This window comes from Myxine glutinosa, chromosome 1 (assembly GCF_964187855.1).
Source record: "Myxine glutinosa chromosome 1, kmMyxGlut1.1, whole genome shotgun sequence".
Taxonomy (NCBI): Eukaryota; Metazoa; Chordata; class Myxini; order Myxiniformes; family Myxinidae; genus Myxine; species Myxine glutinosa.
In genome coordinates this window covers 141,692,444-141,718,375 of record NC_136261.1, presented here as the reverse complement: position 1 = coordinate 141,718,375, position 25,932 = coordinate 141,692,444, and the positions used below count along the sequence as shown (strand labels likewise).

The window sequence follows — 25,932 nt, the reverse complement described above, 5'->3', positions numbered from 1 at the left end:
CATTTTGTAGTCCATTGTACAATTTAAATAAACATAAATGCAAATTTCGCATGTGGAAAAAGTAAGTACACCCCTACATTTATCACTACTTCAAATACCTCAAATTAGAATCAGGTGCACCAGCTCAGGTGCAAATGATTAGAACATCGTTGGAGAGGATCTTGGAGGAGCCTGTCTTATTTAAAACTCAGACATTTAGTTTGGTTTGCTCTTTGTTGTTGAAGTGTGCGACGTCACCATGCCGAGATCAAAAGAGCTCTCTGAGGCCTCCAGAAAAAAGGTTATAGATGCTTACGGGTCTGGGAAGGGATTTAAAAGGATCTCCAAACAATTTGAAATCAATCATTCGACTGTCCAGAAGATCATCTACAAGTGGAGAAGATTCCAAACAACTGTCAACTTGTTCAGGCCAGGCCACCCCAGCAAGTTCAGCCCGAGAGCAGACCGCAAGATGCTGAAAGAAGTCTCTAAGAACCCCAGAATGTTATCACGGGACCTACAGGTAGCTCTTGCCACTGTTGATGTCAAAGTGCACGAGTCTACCATTAGAAAGAGGTTGCACAAATTTGATCTACATGGGAGGTGTGCCAGGAGGAAACCTTTGCTGTCCAGAAAGAACATCAGGGCAAGACTAAAGTTTGCCAATGAACACCTAGGCAAAGACCAGCACTTCTGGAACAATGTGCTCTGGACAGATGAGTCAAAGGTAGAGCTATTTGGCCACAGTACCAGAAGACATGTTTGGCGAAAACCAAAGACAGCATTTGACCACAAGAACCTGATACTAACTGTAAAGCATGATGGTGGAAATATTATGGTTTGGGGCAGCTTTGCTGCATCAGGCCCAGGGGCAGCTCACCATCATATAATCCACTATGAATTCTTCATTGTACCAGAGGGTGCTTGAGGATAATGTGAGGTCATCTGTCGGAAAGTTGAAGCTCAACCGAGGGTAGACCTTGCAACATGACAATGACCCTAAACATACCAGTAAATCCACCAAGGAATGGCTGAAAAGAAAGAAATGGAGGCTTCTGGAATCGCCAAGTCAAAGCCCGGATCTAAATCCCATCGAGATGTTGTGGGGGGATTTGAAACGAGCTGTGCATGCAAGAAACACCTCAAACATCGCACAGCTGATAGAATTCTGCATGGAGGAGTGGGCAAAAATTTCTCCCAGTCGATGTCAGAGACTGGTAGACAGTTATAAGAAACGCCTACTTGAGGTTGTTTCTGCCAAAGGGGGCAATACCACCTATTAGAGCCAAGAGTGTACTTACTTTTTCCACATGCGAAATTTGCATTTATGTTTATTTAAATTATACAATGGACTACAAAATGTAAATGTTTCATGATATTTGTTATATTATATCACCTTTATCTATCAATATTGTTGAAATGAAGATCAAATAGCTGTATGTTGAAATATGTTGAAAAAGTCAAAACTTTACATGGGGTGTCCTTACTTTTTCACGTGACTGTGGAAGTCCAACATTTGCCTGCATTAGATTATATTGGGTGTGATCCGAGGCAGCAAAACAAACTTAGAGATTAATTGAAATGAAAATCACTCCTTTCATTTTGAACCACAAAATTGTGGATATCATAAAAGGTGTCATTTTGGTAAAGGCTCAGATCAGGTCTTGTGATGGAATGTCCTCACATACTTGTTAAATAACAGGCATAGGATCATCCCAACAGCACCAGTTTGGCCTCATATGCTAGACACAATTCGTCTTGCCTTCTCTTGCAAGAAGGGTGAGTGAAAAATGAAGTACATTCTTTGGGTTTTTGCCTCCTGTACGCCTGCAGGGAGCCAAGATGATGCCGACCTTTATGTGGTATCTAAACCCACGGCAAGTGTTTGATCTGTCTCATGGAGGTCCACGCGAAGCGTAAGTCCTGCAAATGTCTCGCTGCTTTATTATTCTGCTTTCTCCTGCCACTTACAGTTTGCACATTCTGTATTCCTTTTCTATACCCGTTGGAATGTTCCATTAAGTTTCTATTTAATCATCAATACATTTGATGGCTTACTGTGGATTAAGGTTGTTGTTTTTTTATATTGAAAGCAATATGACTGACAAATGAGAGAATATGTTTTTCCTTTCCAACTTGGACCCTGTGACGCATGGCTTCATTCTCGACATAAAATGTCCTCTGACTCCAGTAATGTTGAAGCAGGTGATGTGTTTCGCAAACTCCTTTATTACTGTTCTGATTTTGGAATCGGCATGAATTTAAAGGAGCCATCTTCTAATAACCGCATTATTACCTCCGTCACCGAAGGTGTATGGAAGTTATGTTTTCACCGCTGTCTGTCTGTCTGTCTGTGTGTCTGTCTGTGAAGAAGGTATCTCAAAAAGTTGTGGACGGATTTGGACGTAATTTGGCAGAGAGGTAGTGTATGTGACAAGGACGAAATGATTCGATTTTGGTGAAGATGCGGATTCGGATCCGGCTACTAGAATTTTTAAACTGATTCTTCACCATTGAGAGATCAGGCCAAAAACGATACATAGCAGGATATCCCAAAAAGTTATGGGCGAGTTATGACTAAACTTGGTGGACGAGTTGGTTAGGTGACAAGAACAAGCTGATAAGATTTTGGTGCAGGTCCGAATCCAGATCCGGTCTATCAGTGGGATACAAACCATAAACTGTTCGGCCTGGTGGAGGTATGCGCTCTACCAAACGCCATTCTAGTATCTTCTTGTGAATCCTTATATTGGCTTCACTGTTAAGGTATCTACCTTAAAAATCTTAGGATATTTAGTTTGAGGCCCTGTCGTGCCATTAAATATCACCAGGTTGGTTAACTCAGCTGTCATCCTTCTGAGGTCGGAAAAATGCGCACCAGATTACTAGCAGCATCAGTGACACAGCAACGCTCCCAGCATTGATGCAACCAGCAGCCATAGGCTGCATACAAAATAATAAAAATCGTCTTGTGATATCAGCTTGGCAGAAAACAGATACTTTGAGTCATTACAGAAAGTGTTTTTTTTTTTTTGTATTTCTTTTCTATACTCAGTCGAGGCTCGTGTTCGAGCTAACACATCTATCTATCTATAATTCCAGTAATCTCTGTGTGTATGTGTGTGTGTCTGTGTGTGTGTGTGTTTGTCTGTGACCGCTGTTTCTCGACAACCACGGGTCCGATATACTTGAAACTTGCCAGGTATATTGCTGGGGACCCGAGGATGTGCCTTTTCAAGGTTTGAAATTAATCGGACAAGTGGTTCCCAAGGTATGGTCACCGTACTCGCAAGCCGTTCGCTTTGGCTTTGCGAATGGACCAAACCATTTCATGTAAATAGAGGGGGGGGGGGGTTCTACCATACTCGCAAGCCGTTCGCTTTGGCTTTGCGAATGGACCAAACCATTTCATGTAAATAGAGGGGGGGGGTTCTGTGGTCGTTACTGCCACGTGGTTTCAAAGTTTTTTTTTGTTGTTGTTGTTTGCACGCATGTTTTTTTGCACCCACGTACGGGCACGCCCTAGTATATATAAAACACAGTTTGTGTGTGTGTGTGTGTGTAATGTTATCGATAGACTCCTAAACGGAGAGGCTTACGTGCTTGATATTTGGCATAGACATGGCCATTGAGCGTGGGACGAACAGGTCCGAACTCAAAATATTTGACGATCCATATTTTTTATTCATATTTACCTCAGCGCACGGAATCAACGGAATCAGAGCAGGTGGGCGCTGATTCGCTCAGAGTGATCACATGATGACGCTATGAACGCTATGACGCTATGAAAAAAAAAATCGCTATGACGCTATGAACGCTATGAACGCTATGAACGATATGACGCTATGAAGCTATGAACGCTATGAACGATATGACGCTATGACGCTATGAACAAAAACATCGCTTGCTTTACCAAGGGGCTCGCTCTCCCCCCGTTCCCCTCCCCTCCCCCGCCCGGCAATGCCGGGTACTTCTGCTAGTATAACATATAATAAAGGGAGCAGGAGATAAGAGGGGAAGAGAGAGAGGAAACCACAACAACAGTGGAGAACAGGGACATCGGGAGATCTGTGGAAGGGAGAGGGCTGGGCGGGGTACATGGGACAAACAAGATGGACACTTCAATAACTTTCAGGAAATAAAACGGAAATTGAAGGAGGTAGATTTGGTGTGGATTAACGGGGGTAGAAAAGATCAAAGTTTTGGATGGGGGAAGATAAGAGATGGTGGTGAACAACTGTTTTACAGACCTGGAGGGAGGAGTGGGATTGAAGAGTGAATGTATCGTTGGATTGGATTACATTTTCTCCACGCTCTTGGCACCAAGGGCAAAGGTTATTGCCATCGTTCGGAGCACTCTCACCGAAATAGCCAAACATATGCAGCCAAGCAGACTCGAGGGATTATTTTATCTCCTGAATTTGGAAACCTGCACTGGTGTAGATGCTGTAAGCTTTGCAGTCCCGCTCCACAGGTGTGGTTGTATTAGAGAGAGCAAAAAACGAATTCCTCTGTAACCCAAATTCCACAAAGTAACATTGACTGGTTTTTATATGCAAAATATCCTACCAATATTCCAAAGCATCGTTTGCAAAATATCCTCCACCTTCCAAGTGGAGAACCATTTGTTTTAGCTCCTGGTGTTTATCGTCTGTGAAAAGAGGAAAGCAATTGTTATGTGATCCAAAGTGCCCAAGATAAACCACAGCATCATAAAAAAAATAAATCGTATTAGTTTGCATCACTGGCTTTATATTTTATTGGGGAATGAGATTTGACTTATTACCTTTTATTTTCAGAATACTAAACTTCAGGAGGATTGCATCTGCGATCAGATATTACCGAAGTAGAACGGAGTAAACAAAAGTGTCATTTTGCGAGGTTTCGCTCGAATCATCCCAGAATAACATTGCATCAAGCAATTGTTTGACCAGATTGAAAATCTGCAACATATTAATTTAAACATAGGCAATAAATAAATTTTTAAAAAGAAATGATGAATATATTCCATATGCAAGTTGGCAACTTGGATTTATTTTATCCCACAAAAAATGGCAGATGGTAGATGACACTTGGTGCTTGAAGTAGAATCTTGATGTTTGGACAGAAACACCACATTTTGTCATTTTACTTAAGTTATTGTAATAAATGTGATGTGCATCATTAGGGCTGGGCAGTGAGCATTGAAATATTTTTTCTTAATTAATCTGTCTTTCATTCAACTTCCCAGAGTAGGAAATTTCATGAACGGACATCTGCAGTGGGTGGCAAAAAAAGTCGATACAGTACTGAAGTAAGATGCTTTAAATGCAACGTTATGTATAAACATTGGCAAAATTATTAAAAAGACAGCAATTTTTTTAGGATAAGGCTGCTATTACTTGACTAATTAAGCTGGTAAAATTCCAGATGGTCAGCAAGCGGCTTGAATTAGGCAAAAGCACAAAGGAATTGGGGGTAGAACAGGGTAGCATGGAAGTGAGAAAGGTTGCTTAAATTAAGAACAGCTGGAGGAATAAATTGATCAGCAAGTTTTGTAGCCCGAGTATTATCCTTGGGGGAAGGGTCTTGGCACAACAGAATACACTGAGCTAGTATAGTTAGTATATTCTGGGCCACCTGAGCAAGGCGGTGGGGTGGGAGGGTTGTGAGTGGGAAGGGGGAATTGCCCCTCTGTTTTTGCCAGGTGGTGCAGGGGGCAGAAAGTACCTTTTTACGTGGACGCCCGATGATATTGCTGAAGTAATAAAGAGTGTAGGAGGTGTATAAAATGCATCATATCCTTGGATTGCCGATAATTTTGTCATCTTTATTTTATTTTTTGACAATAACAAGGAGCATATTTTAGGAAGCAGACCTCGAAATATTCTCAAAATACTTTGTTGATGACAACTTGTCCTGTATTTGGTCAATTGAGATTATCTTACATAGCCAGATCACCGCTACAGGTGGCGCTGTTAACGCATAAAAAAATTTAAATCAGCAATGTTTTTCGTCATACACACTTTCGGCAGCATTAATGATCTGTCGTAGCTTTTTACTTATGCGTCCATATTTGATCGTTTGCGAGAGTCCACTTGCGCTAGTTAGCCTCGCCTCGAAGGAGATGTGAGACGATTGCAATGCGTCTGTCTGTCTGTTTGTGAGTGTCCACGTCTATATATTTTTGTTTGAAAATGTTTTCTCTTAAACCGCTTGTCCGATCGATACAACAACACAACATGCATTTTAAGGCCATTTTCCCTGCTAGAGCGGGGGTTAGCCTTGCGGTCCCCATGACAATCTTCTCCATTTTGCCCTATTTTATGCATCTCTCCTTGTTAACCCCCTTGCCCGCATTTCTTCTTCCACTGTCTTTAGCCAAGTCTTTCTCGGTCTTCCCCGTCCTCTACTTCCTTCTACATTAATTTCCATCACTCTTCTCAACCAGTCACTTTCATCCTTCCTCAACACATGACCAAACCATCTCAACCTGTTCCTCTTCACAGCATCAATCACAGGCAATATTCCCATCATCTTTCGCAATCCATCATTTGTCTTCCTCTCTCTCAACGATACTCCGCACATCCATCGAACCATTCGCATTTCCACCCTTTCCAGCCTTCGTTGCTGCTCTACGTTCATTACGCATGTCTCGCTCCCATAAATCATAACACTTCTCACACATGCAGCATACACCTTTCCCTTCAGCTTCAACGACACTCTCCTCTTCATCAGCATGCCACTCAGTTCCCGAAACTTCTTCCATGCACATCTCACTCGAGCAACCGTTGCCGAGTCTGATCCACCTTCTCCATTCAGCATGTCTCCGAGGTAGCAAAATGTTTTCACACCTTCCAGCTTCACGCCGTCTCCAAGATCCAACTCAACATTTCCTCCATTTGCAGCTCCGTCTGTGCACACCTTACATTTGAATGTAGCTGCCACACTGGTAAATGACCCTCTCAGACAACTACATTTTTGATGAACCCACTCAGCGCACATTGTACATTGAATGGAGTTCACTCCGACACCCTTCCTGCACACAGCACACGGCCACTTCCCAGTTCTTTCCACCTCACCACATGCTTTACCACTTGCCATCACCTTCGTCTTTCCGATATTCATCTTCAGACCTTTTGTCTCCATACATTCCTTCCACTTGTTCATCTTTTCCTTCAGTCCATCCATACTTTCCGCAATCAACACCAGATCATCTGCATACAAAAACTCCCATGGTAAATCCTCCTTTACGTTCTGAGCCAGCACCTCCATCACAGCTACAAATAGTAGTGGACTTAGTACCGACCCCTGATGCACTCCCACCTTCACCTCAAACTCACCACTGTTCCCGTCCTTCGTCCTTACAGCTGTGCGCGCTCTTTTGTACATTGCCATCACTACTCTGATCAACCATTCCTCCACTCCTAACTTCCTCAATGCCCATGTCAATACTTTGCGTGGAACCCTATCGAATGCTTTCTCCAGATCAACAAACCCAAAAAACAACTTCTTCCTCTTCTCCATGTACTTCTCCTGCAACTGCCTCACAATGAAAAGCGCGTCTGTCGTTCCTCTTCCTGGCATAAATCCAAACTGCATTTCGTCGATCTTCACTTTCTTCCTTATCCTCCTCTCCAACAACCTTTCCAATACCTTCATTCCATGCTCCAATAACTTTATCACTCGGTACGAGCCACACTCCAGAGGGTCACCTTTCCCCATGTATAGAGGGATGAGGGTACTCAGTTCCCAACCCACTGGAATGCGGCCTTCTTTCACCACCAGCTAACAGATCTCTGTCATTCTCTTCACACCCCAACTTCCTGCTGCCTTCAACATATCTCCCACAACTCCCGTCGGCCCTCCCGCTTTTCCACTCTTCATTGCTTTTATCGCTTCCTCAACTTCCTTCTCAGTTATCTTCTCTGCCGGTCCTAAAACTGGGTTACTCTCTATGTTGCCATCCCATTCATTCTCTTCATTCAACAGCATTTCCATATATCTTTTCCATCTTCCTTTAATTCCATCTGGGTCGACAACGATTTGTCCCACTTCATCCTTCAAGCAACTCACCCCCATCACATCACACCTCTCTTTCGCTATGTGCTTTGCAATCCTGAATACTGCTTTCTGACCCTCTTCCGAATCCAAGCGTTCTCCGAACATTTTCCTCCATGCCTCCTGCGCCTTTGCTACCTCTTTCTTTGCAGCCTTCCTGACTGCCTTATAACTTTCATGCTCTGCTGTATCTGCTCCCGTACCCTTTGCCTTCTGCCACTCCTTGAACTTCTGCCTCTTCTCGTCAATCCTCTTTCCAACTTCATCATCCCACCACCATGTTTCCGAGTGGCTCGGTGGTCCTTTTGTCCATCCACATACCTCACCAACGGCTCCCAACAGACTAGCTTTCATTGACATCCAACCACTTTCAAGCTCAACCACATCATCCTCTACCCTACTCAGCCTCTCTTTTAATGCCTCCCTTACTGTCACTTCTTTCAACCTTCACACCTTCATTCTCGGTTGGTACTTCACCCGCCGAGCTCTCCTCGCACCTTTCACCCTTATGTCGCAGACAACCAAGTGGTGCTGTGAAACAGCCTCCTCCCCCGGGATCACCTTTGTGTCCCGGAGGTGCCCCCTATCTCGCCTATGCACCATCATGTAGTCAATGGTTGTCGTCGACCCACCTGACGTGTATGTAACAAGCTTATTATCCTCTTTCTGGAACTGAGTATTACAAATCAACAAATCAGCTCCATCAGCAAACTCCAAAATCCTTTCACCTTCTCCATTTCTCACACCATATCCGTAACCCCCATGAACTCCCTCAAAACCATCCATACTCCTTCCCACATGTCCATTCAGGTCTCCTCCCACCACAACAACTTCCTCATCTTTCACCTTTTCCATCAGCTTCTCTATCGCACACCAGAACTTGTCCTTCTCTTCATCGCTTCGACCAACCTGCGGAGCATATCCCGAGATGACGTTCACCAAGAGCTTTCCAATCATCATTTTCACCATCATCAACCTATCACTCACTCTAGTCACACTCACCACACTGTCTACAAACTCCTCAGAAAACAGGACACCAACACCATTCACGCCCTCCGGGCACCCTTGTCACACAAACTTGTATTTCTGTCCCTGCCTACCCTTCACCATTCTCACACTACTTCCCTTCCATCTCGTCTCTTGCACACAACATATGTCCACTCTTCTTCTGACCAATACTTAATAATAATATAATAATGCATTTATTTTATATAGCGCTTTTCAGGAAGCCCAAAGACGCTTTGACAGAGTGCAAAACATAATGCATAGCAAAACATAAAGACAATTGCAAAAAAAGAAGAATCAATAGGGAAATATTCAAAGCACAAAGGAGGGAGAAGGAGAGGAGATAGTCAGGGGTTAGATGCTGTGGGTTAAATGTTGAATGCAGTGTTGAACAGGTGGGTCTTGAGTGATGTTTTGAATGTGGTGAGTGAGGAGGAGTCTCTGATGGTGTGAGGTAGCGAGTTCCAGAGGGTGGGAGCAGCGAAGGAGAAGGCCCTGTCCCCCCAGGATCTAAATTTGGTCCGGATGGGGGGGGGTCAGGAGGTTGGTACCAGCAGAGCGGAGGTTGCGGGTGGGAGTGTGTCTGGAGAGGAGGTCAGCCAGGTAGGATGGGGCCAGGTTATGGAGGGCTTTGTAGGTCAAGAGGAGGATTTTGTACTAGATTCTCTGGGAGATGGGGAGCCAGTGAAGCTTGTAAAGGACGGGGGTGATGTGGTCACGGGTCCGGGAATGGGTGAGTAGACGGGCAGCGGAGTTCTGAATGTATTGGAGTTTATTGGTGATTGTTGAGGGTGAACCATAAAGGAGGCTATTGCAGTAGTCCAGACGGGAAGTGATGAAGGCGTGGATGAGGGTTTCTGCAGCCACGGAGGAGAGGGATGGACGGAGACGGGCGATGTTTTTCAGGTGAAAGAAGGCTGTCTTTGTGATCTGTTTAGTGTATTTGTCGAAGGAGAGGGTTTGGTCAAAGATGATGCCAAGATTCCGGATGTGAGGGGAGGTGGATACTGGGAAACCGTCGATGTTGAGGGCAAAGTTATGGGTGGACTTGGTGAGCGTTTTTGGGCCAATGATGATTATTTCAGATTTATCACAGTTAAGTTTGAGGAAGTTGATTTGAAGCCAGGATTTTATTTCAGTGATGCAGTTTGTCAGGATAGAGTGGGTGGCGGTGGAGATGGACTTGGTGGAGATGAAAAGCTGGATGTCATCGGCGAAGCAGTGGAATTGGAGACCATGACGGCGGATTAAGTGACCGAGGGGGGACAGGTAAAGGATGAAGAGGAGGGGGCCAAGAACTGAACCTTGGGGGACACCTTGGGGGAGGGGAGCAGTGGGGGATTTGCAGTTATTGATGGAGATGAACTGACGTCTGTCAGAGAGGTATGATTTAATCCAAGAGAGGGCAGTGCCGGTAACGTTAAAGGTGGTTTCAAGTCGGGTGAGGAGGATGGTGTGATCGATGGTGTCAAAGGCGGCGCTGAGGTCGAGGAGGATGAGAATGTTGAGGTTGCCAGTGTCAGAGGAGAGGAGAAGGTCGTTGGTGATTTTGAGGAGAGCAGTTTCAGTACTGTGGTTGGAGCGGAATCCGGATTGGAATGTTTCATACAGGTTATTGGCAGAGAGGTGATGTTTGAGTTAATTGGCTACAGCGCGTTCCAAAACCTTTGACAGAAAGGGTAGGTTGGAGATGGGTCTGAAGTTATTTAGGGTGTCAGGGTTTAGTCCAGGTTTTTTCACAATGGGGGTAACAGCAGCAATTTTGAGGGATGGTGGGACGATGCCTGTAGACAGGGAGGAGTTTATTGTTGCAATGATAAGTAGAGAGAGAGCAGGAAGGGAGGCCTTGACAAAGCTGGAGGGGATGGGGTCAAGAGTGCAGGTGGCAGTTTTCATTCCGATGAGGAGTTCAGAGAGGTCAGTAGGGGAGACTGGGGAGAATTGAGACAGGGGATGGCAGGATAAGGGGGGGCAGGTGGTTTGAGGGGGAGCGGGTGCAGCGGTGGTCAAGCTGTTGTAGATGTTTTCAATTTTGCGTTGGAAGAATGAAAGGAAGGAGATGCAGTTGTCTATTGTGAATGACTGGGTGGTGGTGTTCAGGGGGCTGAGGAGTTTGTTTATTGTAGAGAAGAGTGCTTTTGGGTTTCCGGAGCCAGAGTGGATAATTTGAGAGTAGTAGGCGGAGCGGGCGCGGGAGAGGGCATCTTTATAGTGTTGTATGTGGTCCTTGTAGGCCTGGGAGTGAACTGTGAGACCTGTTTTATTGCGGAGTCTTTCAAGTTGGCGAGCACGAGTTTTCATCAGGCGGAGTTCAGGGGTAAACCAGGGAGCAGAATGGGTGAAAGAAACTGTTTTGGTTTTTATAGGCGCAAGTTGGTCAAGGCAGGAGGAGAGAGTGTGCTTGTAGTAGTCAGTGAGGTCAGAAGGGGTGTGGAGGTCAACGAAGGGAGAAGTGGACATTTTTTCAGAGAGGGTCGATGAGAATGAGGCAGGTGAAAGAGCGTTTAGCTTACGGAAGTTGATAGTGCGATAATGCCTTGGTGCTGGGGTGGGGATGTTGATGGTCAGAGTGATGGCTAGGTGGTCAGAGAGAGTGAGGTCGGAGCCAGAGAGATGGTGCAAAATTAGTCCAGTAGAGCAGACAAGGTCCAAAATGTGACCACGGTTATGGGTAGGAAAGTTGACATGTTGAGTGAGGTTAAAGCAGGTGAGTAAATCGGTGAAGTCAGTGGAGTCCATGTGGATATTGAAATCACCAAGGAGGAGGATTGAGGGGGAGAGGGAACATAGCTGGGTCAGAAAGTAGGAGAAGTCAGACAGGAATGATGGGTGTGGTTTGGGAGGGCGGTAGACAACAGCCATGACTGACTGTGTGTGACCAGAGAGTTTAAAAGCCAGGTGTTCAAATGATGGGGCAGATGAGATGGAGATGAGGTTGGTCTTGATGTCTTGTCGGTGAATAACGGCAATTCCACCACCTCGGCCCTCCGAGCGTGGTTTATTGATGTAAGAATATCCATTGGGTGTGGTGAGGTTGAGCGTGTCGTAGTCCAGTGGTTGTTGCCAGGTCTCAGTGAGACAGAGAAAGTCCAGTTTATTTTCCAGGATGTAGTCGTTCAGGATGAGGCATTTATTGTTGAGGGACCGGGTGTTGAACAGGGTGAGCTTGATGTTGTTTTGTACGGCGGGTATGAATCCAGGTGATTTGGCCAGGGTTCGCAGACAGGAGGTGCGATTTTGTGCGTTGTTGTGACCAGGTGTGTTGGGACGATGAGTGGGAGTGCGCTGAGCCGACCAGAGGATGGGGATGGAGTGACCTGATTGTAAATAAACAAACTTACGACCGGAGCCACGGTGAATGTACCTGGGTCGACGCAGGAGTCCATTTGATTTGATTGCAGAGATGCATGATGGGGTGGAGCGGGTTTTAAGCAGGAGAAGCCTTGTGGCGGAGTACCGCAGAGCCATGCCAGCAGGAGCGAAGGGACGAGCACGAGGCCAAGGTTGAGAAGGCAAAGCGGCAAATGCAGCGGCAAATGACCGCCGCCGCTAATCAAGATCATGGCGGCAAACCGCCACCACCGCCGCTGCAAACAATGGGCACAACCCACGAGAGTGAGCCCGAGGAAACAGCGAAGGAGCCGAGCAGGTGAAGCCAGGAGCAGAGCCGGGACCATGCAGAGGCCAGCAGGAGCGAAGGGACGAGCACGAGGCCAAGGGTGAGGAGGCGAAACAATCGACACAACCCACGGGAGTGGGCCCGAGGAAACAGCGAAGGAGCCGAGCAGGTGAAGCCAGGAGCAGAGCCGGGACCATGCAGAGGGCAGACAGGAACGAAGAGACGAGCACGAGGCCAAGGTTGAGGAGGCAAAGCGGCAAATGCAGCGTCAAACGACCTGATCTCCCTGGACCTGATCTCCAAACTACCAATCTCCCAGCGGCAAACCATACTTCCACCACTTCTCCTGATCTCCCTGTCATTGTCCCTACATCCATGTCCCAAACCTCAGAAACCGATCTCCACTTCGGGCTGCACCCTGCCCATATGTAGTTGTAATAGTCATGGTTCTCTTTTTGAGGCAATGTTTTTATGGCCGGATCCCCTTCCTGACGCCAACCCTCTTAGTCGTCTCTTACGACACGCAGGGATACGGTGTACCTATTCTGACCAGGGTACACACTGGGAAACGTTTAAAACATGGAAATTCTGGGCGGGGGGGGGGGGGGGGGGGCGCGTCAGCATCACGGCTGCGGTTTAAACATATTCAAACAGAACCATGAAAACCATGAAAAACAATCTGGGAAAAGTCTCCAAGCGAGCACGTGGATTTGAGAAAGAAGGAGCAGAGGCGGAAGAAAAACGAGATACAGGGGGCGGGGCACAAGTCGAGACGAGGAGGAGAGCGAACAAGCATGTGTCTGGGAGGAGAGAAAGAATCAATATAGAATTCTTTGTCTATCCGTTTGTCCTGTTTTTAAAAATGCCGGACAAAGGGTAAGATGCCTGCGAGAGGCAGGGGGGAGAAAAGAAAATCAAAGAAACAAGCAAATACTATGAAGGAAAGAACTTACACTCACAAAACACTGACGGGGGGAAGGGAGCCCGGAAGGACCAGGCCGCGCACGACGCGCGAATAAAAAACGACCAATCACACACAAATCCGCAACAACCACAAAACCAAAACTAAACAGAAACACACAACAACACACACACAACAAAACAACCAGCGGAAACCCGACAAAGACATGAATGGGAAAACACTCAAACTTCGATGCCGTGGAGAGCTCGAAGCAAGCCTTGTCGCCCGAGGGACCGGAAGTGAAGTCCTTGTCCGATCGATGTGAAACTTTAAACAAAAGAGGCCATGGGCTTTCTACTACAAAACAAAGGAGGCAATGGGTTTTCTACTACCAAACAAAGGAGGCCATGGGCTTTCTACTACAAAACAAAGGAGGCCATGGGCTTTCTACTACAAAACAAAGGAGGCAATGGGTTTTCTACGACCAAACAAAGTAGGCAATGGGTTTTCTACGACCAAACAAAGGAGGCAATGGGTTTTCTACTACCAAACAAAGGAGGCCATGGGCTTTCTACTACAAAACAAAGGAGGCCATGGGCTTTCTACTACAAAACAAAGGAGGCCATGGGCTTTCTACTACAAAACAAAGGAGGCAATGGGTTTTCTACTACCAAACAAAGGAGGCAATGGGTTTTCTATGACCAAACAAAGGAGGCAATGGGTTTTCTACGACCAAACAAAGGAGGCAATGGGTTTTCTACTACCAAACAAGGGAGGCAATGGGTTTTCTACAACCAAACAAAGGAGGCCTTTAGTGCCCATGGGTTTTCCGAGTGTTACAATGGTAGCTTCATTTTCGGAGAACTTTTAATAATCAAATGCAGAGTAGATGCAGCGATTCCATGTACCGTATACGGCCAATCTGTGTGTGTTGTTCTTTGACCATGCTAATGTCTATTAATAATGTCCAACTGCACTGCTAAAGTTACACTCTGTCGCTGCTTCTTGATGTGAAGTGTGCTTGGTGAAGCACTTGCAGGTCTCTACGCACTCATTATGCATGATGTAGGGATTAACAGCTAATCATCACAGCTCGGTTTATAAAGAAATATGCAATGCAAGTTGCGTACGTACTGCTTCCCACAATGGCCGCTCTCGTTAATAGACTGATTGTTTTCCAGCAAGCGGGTGTGGAGAGATACTGCACATGCGCAGTGGAGTGAAAACGCATCTCTGTTACTCAGCCGGAAGTATTTTGCACATGCGGCTTAAATGATTTTTATTATGATAACATTTTGTAAAAATCTAATATTTTGAATTGAAAAATCTAAAAAAGTAAATACGACGTCGGACAAATTTCTAATGACATGGGTTTAGTCTCTGCTTGAGAGAATGCCACATAGTTATTTGGGTGGTGCATAAGTTAGCAGACTGCTGTCTCGATCGCTGAGGCAGATCTTCACAACAACCGTGACACCGATCAGCTCAAAATTATTTTAACTGTCACTTTGGTGGTTTTACAATGAATGGAAAATGTATAGGGAGTGTATAGCGATTGTGAATATGACAGCTCCGCGTCGCCTTTAGCTTCGCATAGCAGTGAGCACCAAAATGGCAGCCGTAAAATTTTTCATCAGGATGAAATTGTAGGTGGGTCGAGTCAAGCCAGCTGTCCAATCAATCCATGAGTAGGATCGTTGCACAAACACGGATGGACACACACACTCACGAACAAGTGTATTGTTATGGAAGATAATAATAATATTAGATCTGCACATGTTTAGCCTCGGTATGGTTATAAATCAAAAAAACAAAACTTTCATCGATCATTTAAATGTAGTGATTTTCCCTGGTAAGGAACATGCCTTTCAGTTTGGGTTCTTTTTAAAGTCGATCACTCTTAGATGTTGACCTCTTGCACCATCCGAAGCCATTCTTCAATGTGTGTGTTTTATCAGTTATTGAAGTTTAGGACTCCCGATGAAAATTAGGTGCACAAAGATATCGTAACTTTTATGTAAGTACACAGTACAGTGTGAACACGATAAGCGACTGAATGTAAGTGTGCATTTAGTTGTCTTGCATGCAAACCCAACCGCAGGTGTCCTCTTCCTCTTCTTTTTTTCTTTTTTTGTATACAAGATCGAGGCTCGTGAAAGAGCTAACATTAATCACACAAAAAGTCAAACCGACACATAAAACACAAAATAAGGGGAGCGGTAGACAAGATGGGAGAGAGGGGGAAGGGCACAAACACAACATTTGAGAGCAGGGACATCGAGAGAACTGTGGGAGGGAGAGGGCTTGGGGGGAGGTGGGAGAGGTATAAAACATATGGACACTGCAAGGACTTCCAGCAAAGAAGTTGGAATTAAAAAAAAGTGAATCTGGGGTGAAATTAGCGGGGGTAGAAAAGATCAAGGTTTTGGATGGGGGAAGATAAGAGATGGTGGTGAACAGCTGTTTTAAAGACCTGGAGGGAGGAGTGGGATTGAAGGTAGTGGGGGAGTTTGTTCCAGAGGCGGGAGAAAAGGGGAATGAAAGAGTGAAGGTGAGCAGAGAGCCTAGATTTTGGCAGTTTAACCATAAGAGGGTTGCTGGTAGATATTGTGCGACCTGAAGGAAGATTGGGGGGGACAGAGCACAGAGAGAGCTGGGGGAGCAAGGCCGGAGAGGAGTCGGTAGAAGACAGAAAGACCACCAACCTGCCTGCGGTGAGTGAGTGAAAGGCCGTCGGAGTTAGCTTCATCGCAGGAGATTCCAATGATTCTGAAAGCTTTGGTTTCAACAGCGTGAAGCCGGGCTAGGTGTGAGGCAGGAGCACCGGCCCAGAGGGGGGAACAGTATTCCATTGAGCTGTGGATGAAAGCCTTGTATGTGGTGAGGAGCTCAGGTGTGCCAAGGAAGGACTTCGCACAACGGAGGATGCCCAGTCGGCAGTTTTGTTGTCAGATGCCCGGTTTTGTTGCCCTCAAACAATTCTGTCCTTCTTTCCCTTCTACCCACTGGCATTCCTCAGTATATTCCACTCTTTTTGGTCCTTTGTATGAGGTGTGCACCTTCTGAGGACTGGCAGACTTGTTATTTGACTTTCACTGAACCTTCAGTATTTAGAATAATTGATCGGCCAATTACAAAGTTTTGCTTTCACCGCCTGTCCCACAAGCTTTCTTGTGCGTAATCAACTTGATCTCATTCCTTACTTGTTGGACTTCGTCATGTTCGTATTTGTGTGTTAAACTCGTGTCATTTATGGAGACAATAGGCTACTGTCATAGTGAATGCTGCTCCTAGCAGCTCTTCTGTCGGCATTACCACAACTAGCAAGTGGTATGAGGTGCTGTTTCTTCATTGCTTTTCCTTATTCAAAAGTTCTTTAATAACCAAGAACATGTTATGTTGAACTCATTGATCTATTTTATTGCTGATCTCAAATCATAATTGCTTCTGTCACATGTAGCCTCCTGCATGTGTGTGAAGTTTTGTCCAAAGGAAGAAAAAAGGTTTGCATTCTACTATATAAAATAAGGTAATTATCCGTGTGTATGTAGTACATCTGATAATAATTATAGAGTCGAAAACGGCTGGTTAATCTCCATGGGTGTGGAGACGACCTAGGATTTTTGCCTCAACACGTGGCACAGTGCAAGTGGTTTACTGACCTCTGCTGGAAACAGGGGGGGATTACTAGCTTTAGCACAAAATACCGGCATATTTACCCCACGATTACCCCAGCATGCCACTCCCATAGGAAGCACGTGTTTCTAGCTTTATCAAAAATAAGACAATACTCTGTACGTGTTTATGCGTACACGTCTGATCATTGCAGGATCAAAATGGCTGGACCAATCTGGGGAGTTGACTTGCAATTTTCACCTGTACATGTGGAATAGTGCAAGTGGGTTAACCACTGATCCCTGCCTGAGGGTGGGGGTATTGACACAACGTTTCACTCCCGGAAGGAGCGGTTATTACTATTTTATAAAACTATCTTAATGATTCATGTACTTCCTTCCAGTCCATATACATAATGTAAGGTGATTGCAATTTTCCTCAAATACAGAAAAAGGCCTTTTGACTCTATCTATGCCTCTGTCAGATCCAATTTTTTTTTTCCACAACCATATGTATCAAGAGTCTGGTCTTGGCCAGTTAAGGTAGCTGGCTTGAGATCTCAAGATCCTGAGTTCAAGCCCCTGTCATGCCATTGAATTAACACCAGGTGGGTTGACTCAGCCTGTCATCCTACCAAGGCTGGAAAAATGAGTACCAGCTTGCTGGGATGAATGAGCCATTTGAATATCCTGCGTCTGAGTGACGACCCGTCCAGGATTGTGCACAATAGCCAAGGAACTGCTTTGACAGCCCTATGCATCTGAAGATGCAAAATGACTCGTCTTCTTCTTCTTCCATGTATCAAGCATGGATAAAATAATATATCTATGTAAAGAAGAAGAGAATCTGAAGCAAGAAAAAAGTTTCTTCCCTGCTTTTTAATACCGAGTTTCATTCATTCGGTCGAATGCTTGTCGACCATTGGGCCATTGCACGATCTTCGCTTTATCTGTAGGAATTGATTTATTTTGCCCAATGCAGTTGACTGTCTAATAAACAAACAAATATACTTGAAAAGTTTTTGCAACCGTCTGATCAAAATTCATCCAGAAAGTCTTGATTTTAATTTGAATGTACAATATGTGCATCATTTGCAATGTAGGACACAACGAGAGGAGGTTCTATAAACTGTCACCCTGATGTTTTGTATTGAAGTACGCAGTGGCGTAGTGATGGGGGAGGGTGGAGGGGGCGACCGCACCGGGCGTGAAGTGGAGGGGGAGCCAAATGATACCCTCAAAAAAAACGTTTAATATGAAGGAGCTGCGCTCCAACGCGAGTCGAAAGAATTGACGCGACCAAAGACGGAATTCGTCCGAGTTGCTTTATTGAAACAAAACAGCTCAGGTATTCTGACCAAAAGCCCGTTTATCGGGCAGCAATATATATACACATTTATGTCGGGAAGTTTGCCCGGCAAAAGCTATACCGGGCATGCCCGGGTGTCAAGGGCGAGCCTTGGAAAGGCGAGTCTGGACCTGCCCGGGCGTGTTTGGCTGCGGCCTGGCAAGACGAGGCTGGGCGTGCGCGGGCGCTCTGGACGAGCACTGGAAAGGCGAGAGCGGGCATGCCCGGACGCTCTGGGCGAGCCCTGGATAGGCGATAGCGGGCATGCCCGGACGCTCTGGGCGAGCCCTGGAAAGGCGATTGCGGGCATGCCCGGACGCTCTGGGCGAGCCCTGGAAAGGCGATAGCGGGCATGCCCGGGAAAGACGAGACCGGGCGTGCCCGGGAGGTTCGGGCGTGCCCGGGAACAGTGAGTCCGGGCATGCCCGGGAGAGGCGCGTCTGGCCGTGTTCTGGCCGGTGCAAGGCGATTGTGTGCATCCAGCGGTAACCGCTACACACGCCCCTCCAGAATCGACCTGCACCGGCAGGGTCAATTTAAGGGGGGTCCGGATGACCCGGCCGAAGCGACCCCTGGAGGGTCGTGGGGAGGGGTCCGACGTGGTGGTGGGTGGTTGAGCGGGGGGGAACTGTGGACGGGGGGCGGCCTCGCCGCGGAGGAAGGGCCAACCGTGGTGGTCGGTCGACGTCCATGTGCGCCGGTTTGAGGCGGTCCACAGAGATCCGGTCCGACCGGCCGCCAACGTCGACGACAAAGGACTTGTCGCCCCGTCGCAGGACCCGGAAGGGCCCGTCGTACGGCGGCCGGAGTGGCCCCTGGTGCGCGTCATGACGCACAAAGACGTACTCCGCTGTGCGAAGCGCCCGGGGGACGTAGGACTGGGGGCCACCGTGGCGGGACGTTGGCATGGGGGCAAATCGGCGGGCGGCCTCCTGGAGGTCCGAGCGCTGGTGTGCGGCGGACCAGGGACTGGTAGCGTCGGGCACGAACTCGCCCGGGACGCGGAGCGGCTGGCCGTAGACGAGCTCGGCGGCGGACGCCCAGAGGTCCTCCTTGGGGGCCGTGCGGAGGCCCAAAAGGACCCACGGCAGCAGGTCGGTCCAACCGTCGTCCTGAAGGCCGGCCATGAGTGCGGCCTTCATGGAGTGGTGAAACCGCTCGCACAACCCGTTGGCTTGGGGGTGGTAGGCCGTGGTGCGGTGCAGCGTGACCCCCAACGAGCGGGCGACCGCGCCCCAAAGTTCGGACGTGAACTGTGGGCCGCGGTCGGACGAGATGTCCGCCGGTGCGCCGAAGCGCGCGACCCAGGTGGCGATGAACGCCTGCGCCACGTCGGCGGTGGTGGTAGAGGTGAGGGGCACGGCCTCCGGCCACCTGGTGGTCCTGTCCACCATGGTGAGCAGGTGGGTGAACCCCCGCGATGGGGGCAGGGGACCCACCAGGTCCACGTGGACGTGGTCGAAACGCCATGCAGGCACGGTGAAAGGTGCCAGCGGGGCCTGGGTGTGGCGGTGGACCTTGGCCCGCTGGCAGGCCGTGCAGGCGTTGGCCCAGTCGCGGACGTTCCGTTGAAGGCCGTGCCATACGAAACGCGCCGACACCAGCTTCTGAGAAGCTTTCCGGCCCGGGTGAGAAAGGCCGTGGATGGAGGCGAAGATGCGGCGCTGCCAGGAAACGGGCACGATGGAGCGAGGCTGGCCCTGGGAGACGTCGCAGAGCAGGACGGTGCCCGCGAAGGGGATGTCGGCCAGGCGGAGGCCCGTGTCCGCCGCCCGGAGGGCCTGCACCGAGGTGTCGGTGGTCTGGTCGGCCGCCATGAGCGCGAAGTCCACGCCGAGGTGGACCGCGTTCGCGCTGGCCCGAGAAAGACAGTCGGCCACAGCGTTGTCTTTGCCGGCGACGTGCCGGATGTCCGTGGTGAATTCCGACACGGCGGAGAGGTGGCGCTGCTGGCGGGCCAACCACAGCTCTGTGACTTTGGCCATTGCGTAGACCAACGGCTTGTGGTCGACGAAAGCCGTGAACGGGCGGCCCTCCAGGAGGTGTCGGAAATGGCGAACGGCCAGGAATAGACCGAGCAGCTCGCGGTCGAACGTGCTGTATTTTAACTCGTTCGGCCGGAGCTGCCGGCTGAAAAAAGCGAGTGGCTGCCAAACCCCGTCCACCCATTGTTCATGGACGGCGCCCACCGCGTAGTTGGAGGCGTCCGTAGTGAGGGCGATGGGCGCGTTGAGCACCGGGTGAGCCAGCAGCGTTGCATCGGCGAGGGCCCGTTTTGCGCTCGCGAAGGCCGCGTCCATGGCCGCGGACCAAACGATGTCATGCTTGGCCGGCTTGCCCCGGAGGGCCTCGTAAAGGGGCCGCATGAGCTGAGCAGCGCGGGGCACGAATCGCTGATAAAAATTCACCATGCCGAGGAACTCTTGTAGGGCCTTGATGGAACGGGGACACGGGAACGTGGTGATGGCCTCGACCTTGGTCGGCAGCGGCACGGCCCCGGTCTTGGTGATGCGGTGGCCCAAAAAGTCAACGGTCGTCGTGCCGAAGTGGCATTTGGCCGGGTTGACAATGAAGCCGGGCTCGCTGAGGCGACCGAACAGTGTTCGGAGGTGGAGGAGGTGCTCGGCGCGGTACGTGCTGGCGACGAGGATGTCGTCCAGATAGACGAAAAGAAATGGCAGGTCGCGCAGCACGCCGTCCATTAAGCGCTGGAACGCCTGGGCCGCGTTCTTGAGGCCAAACGGCATCCTCAAAAATTCGAACAGGCCGAACGGCGTGATGACGGCTGTCTTCGGGACGTCGGCCGCCCGGACAGGTACCTGGTGGTATCCCCGTATCAGGTCAATTTTGGAAAATATGACCCGTCCCGCCAAACGGGCGGAAAAGTCCTGGATGTGCGGCATCGGGTACCTGTCGGGGGTGGTAGCGTCGTTGAGGCGGCGGTAGTCGCCACACGGGCGCCATCTGCCCCCCGGCTTTGGAACGATGTGCAGTGGTGAGGCCCACGCGCTATTGGAGCGCCGCACGATGCCGAGGTGCTCCAACGTGTCGAACTCGGCCTTTGCCACGGCGAGCTTGGCTGGTCGAGGCGGCGGGCCCTGGCGTAGACCGGCGGGCCGTAGTGGGTGTGTGGTGGTCGATCCCATGCCGCACTGCGACGGCCGAAAACGTCGGCCGTGTGAGGGCCGGGAATTCCGCGAGCAGGCGAGCGAACTCGTTCGCCGTCGGGAGGGCGCACGCCAGTTCGGTCGGCGCGGAGCTGCTCATCGTGCACGCCAGGGAGCTGAAGGTCTCGGCGTTGACAAGGCGACGACGTTTGACGTCGACCAGCAGCCCGTTCGCGCAGAGGAAGTCGGCGCTCAGCAAAGCCATGGGGACGCAGGCGGTCACAAAGGTCCACTGAAAGTGCTGGCTGCCGAAGCAGAGGGTGACGTTGCGCGGGCCGAAAGTGCGTATGGCCGAGCCATTAGCAGCGACCAAAGAGGGGCCGCAAACGGCGTCCCGCCTGTTCTGTTCGGAGGCGGGTATAACGCTCAGTTGGGCGCTGGTGTCACAAAGGAAACGCCGCCCGGACGCTTTGTCCCGAATAAAAAGCAAGTTGCCCGAGTGGCCGGCGCTCATGGCTGGGAATGAACGCCGGCCCGGCCGTTTCCCGACTTGCCGAAAGTGCACGGGGGTCGGCACGTCCGAGCCTTGTGTCCGAACCTGGCGTGGTAATAACACCACGCCTGGTCAGGTGGAGGCCCCGGCCGTCGTGTCGGAAGCGGTCGGTGCGGCGTGGCGGCTGCCAGTTTCACCGGCAGTTCGGACTCCAACCGCGCAGGGCGCTCGGGCGTCGTGGGCGTCGCCTCGGACGGCGGCAGGCTCCAGGTAGCCGCGCCGATGTGTTGGCCCGCCGAGGAGATCTTATCGGCTTCCCTGGCGAGGGCGCGGGGATCGGTGATCGACGTGCCAGCCAGGGCGAGGCGTACCGGGTGAGGCAGCTGGCGAAGGAACAACTCGCGGAACAGAAAATCCGGAGAGTGCTCACCGAGCAACGAGAGCATATAGTCCATGCGCTCGGACGGGCGCGTGTCGCCGAGCTCGGGCAGGTCGAGCAGGCGCCGTGCGCGTGCCGCCGGTGAGAGGGCGAAAGCGTCGAGGAGGAGCGTCTTCAGCGCATCATACTTGTCGGCAGCCGGCGGGTGCTCGAGGAGGCTCAGGGCGCGGGCCGCGGTGGCGGAACCGAGCGCTGCCACGACGTGGTGGAAGCGGGTGTCGTCCGCGGTGATGCCTCGCAGGGCGAACTGGGAGTCCGCCTGGGCAAACCAAACAGCCGCGTGAGCCACCCAGAAGGTAGGCAGTTTAAGAGTCACTGCCGTGTCCATGTCTGTAGGTCACCAGTGAAGGAGCTGCGCTCCAACGCGAGTCGAAAGAATTGACGCGACCAAAGACGGAATTCGTCCGAGTTGCTTTATTGAAACAAAACAGCTCAGGTATTCTGACCAAAAGCCCATTTATCGGGCAGCAATATATATACACATTTATGTCGGGAAGTTTGCCCGGCAAAAGCTATACCGGGCATGCCCGGATGTCAAGGGCGAGCCTTGGAAAGGCGAGTCTGGACCTGCCCGGGCGTGTTTGGCTGCGGCCTGGCAAGTCGAGGCTGGGCGTGCCCGGGCGCTCTGGACGAGCACTGGAAAGGCGAGAGCGGGCATGCCCGGACGCTCTGGGCGAGCCCTGGAAAGGCGATAGCGGGCATGCCCGGACGCTCTGGGCGAGCCCTGGAAAGGCGATAGCGGGCATGCCCGGACGCTCTGGGCGAGCCCTGGAAAGGCGATAGCGGGCATGCCCGGGAAAGACGAGACCGGGCATGCCCGGGAGGTTCGGGCGTGCCCGGGAACAGTGAGTCCGGGCATGCCTGGGAGAGGCGCGTCTGGCCGTGTTCTGGCCGGTGCAAGGCGATTGTGTGCATCCAGCGGTAACCGCTACAAATGCTTCATTTGTTTGTATTGTGTACACAGTTTAATTCAACGAACTCGTGAGATCACGAAAAGCAACTTTCTGAACCACATTTTATAGTTTAAACTCCATGCTACGTGTCAGTGTCATGTCAATGTTTACAAACTGATTTTCATCTGTATTTACTTTTTCCTAATTCCTATTTCTATCACATCGCATAGTAAATAAATCAGTGTTCCGGTGTTAGTAATTATCGGGCTGCCTGCTGCGAAGATCTCTTATCTTGTATAATGAGGTTTAATATGCACTCTGTAACATGGAGATCGCCCATTGGCCCAAGGGATGGAGGGGTGTAACTGTTGGACGTTTGTTATTTAATTACGTCGATCAAATCTAGATATCTCACGGTGTTATGTCCCAATCAGCAAGACCAGGATCACGTGTCAAGTGAGTTCTTTAACTTCCTTTCCTTCCTCTGCTGTTCTGTCTCATCAGCTCTAGTTTCGAGGCCATAGAAATACCACACCTTGCTGCATAGAAATACCACACCTTGCTGCATAGAAATACCACACCATGCTGCATAGAAATACCACACCTTGCTGCATAGAAATACCACACCATGCTGCATATAAATACCACACCTGGCTGCATAGAAATACCACACCTTGCTGCATAGAAATACCACACCTTGCTGCATAGAAATACCACACCATGCTGCATAGAAATACCACACCATGCTGCATAGAAATACCACACCTTGCTGCATAGAAATACCACACCTTGCTGCATAGAAATACCACACCTTGCTGCATAGAAATACCACACCTTGCTGCATAGAAATACCACACCATGCTGCATATAAATACCACACCTTGCTGCATAGAAATACCACACCATGCTGCATAGAAATACCACACCTTGCTGCATAGAAATACCACACCTTGCTGCATAGAAATACCACACCTTGCTGCATAGAAATACCACACCATGCTGCATAGAAATACCACACCATGCTGCATAGAAATACCACACCTTGCTGCATAGAAATACCACACCTTGCTGCATAGAAATACCATACCTTGCTGCATAGAAATACCACACCATGCTGCACGCACATTTGATGTAGTTTTTGTTAACTACCTTGTAACATACCTGGCTGCTCTACTGCTTCAGCATTAGTTTACCTTTCATCAAGCCCAGGTCTGCTTGGACCAGGGCGGGGATTATACGTTCGTTTTATTATTACCAAATGGTACGAATATTATTATTGTTGTTAATTTATTAGTATTAATAAATGTTTTGTTACACTGTCATTATTGTTTTTGTTATTTATTTTGTAATAGGAATACCATGCCATGGAAGGACCTATTAAACTGCTCTATGCACCTTAACATGGCGCGTGTTTATAAACATAGGAATTCTTCCGGATTCTTTGTAGTTAATAAGCCGAATCATCTCAGATCATATCTACATATATTCTCGTTTTGATCAGGTTCCAGGGCCCTGCTGCTGATCCCGCTGGGGAAGCTTAGAGCTCTTTCATATGCCCCCTCAATATAGGAATTTCTGACTATGTCAGTGCTTGCAGGGGGCGATATTTTTGACCTTTGCCCCGAGCGCCACAAACCATCACTACACCACTGGAAGTACGATATATCAATGTGTGCTCCATCACAATATCAATGTGATGGACGTTAAACTGGGCAACCCGTCTGTTAGCATTCATCGGTGGAAGCTAAATATTGCACGGTGTCCTTCACAAAGAGTAGGTGAGATGGCGCTGCCACCCTGACTAAATTCCAAATTATTTCCTTAACTATGGGTAGAAAGTGGTCTGGTCTTCTTGGATGTTGATTTTGGGAAGTATGACTTGTGGCTGAAATACATCATGGGAGAAAGTATACGCAATACGCCTACTTCTCCAGCATTGACAGGGTACCTATGAAAAAGTACATAGTTTCCATTCAGACGACACGATAATGTATGGTCGAAGGACACATGGAGAAAAAGGTCTTTGTGAAGTTTGATTAGGAGAAAGGGAAGTGTGAGGAGGTGTTTGCAGAGGAGCCAGAGGAGTGGGAAGAGGAAGAGGAGGAGGAAATGGTAAACAAGTTCATATCTTTTTTTTTTTTTCTTTTTTTTTGGAAACAGAATCGAGGTTCGTGAAAGAGCTAACATTTATTTCACAAACAAATCAAACAGACAAACAAAATATATAAAAAGAGGGAGCGGAAGACAAGATGGGGAGAGAAGGGGAAGCACACAAACACAACATTTGAGAGCAGGGAGATGTGTGGGAGGGAGAGGGCTTGGGGGGAAGAGGCGTGGGAAGGGGGGGGGGGTAAGAGAAGTATAAAACACAAGGACACCAAGGACTTCCAGGAAGGAAGTTGGTATTTCAAAAAAGTGGATTTGGGGTGAAATTAGCGGGTGTAGAAAAGATCAAGGTTTTGGATGGCGGAAGATAAGAGATGGTGGTGAACAG

The 25,932-nt window shown here is 49.0% G+C and overlaps 1 protein-coding gene across 10 annotated transcripts in view; it reads left to right on the top strand.

Annotated features, from left to right (window-relative positions):
- The window catches only part of LOC137429041 (diacylglycerol kinase iota), a 687,154-nt gene that overhangs the window by 368,738 nt on the left and 292,484 nt on the right, over window positions 1-25,932 (top strand). For all 10 annotated transcript variants that reach the window (XR_013623429.1, XR_013623428.1, XR_013623427.1 and 7 more), the window contains one exon: window positions 1,813-1,895. Coding sequence is in view for 7 of the 10 variants with exons in the window: in XM_078777718.1 (XP_078633844.1) it covers window positions 1,813-1,895 (83 nt within the window). In the remaining 3 variants the exon portion in view is untranslated. The remainder of the gene's footprint in view (window positions 1-1,812; window positions 1,896-25,932) is intronic.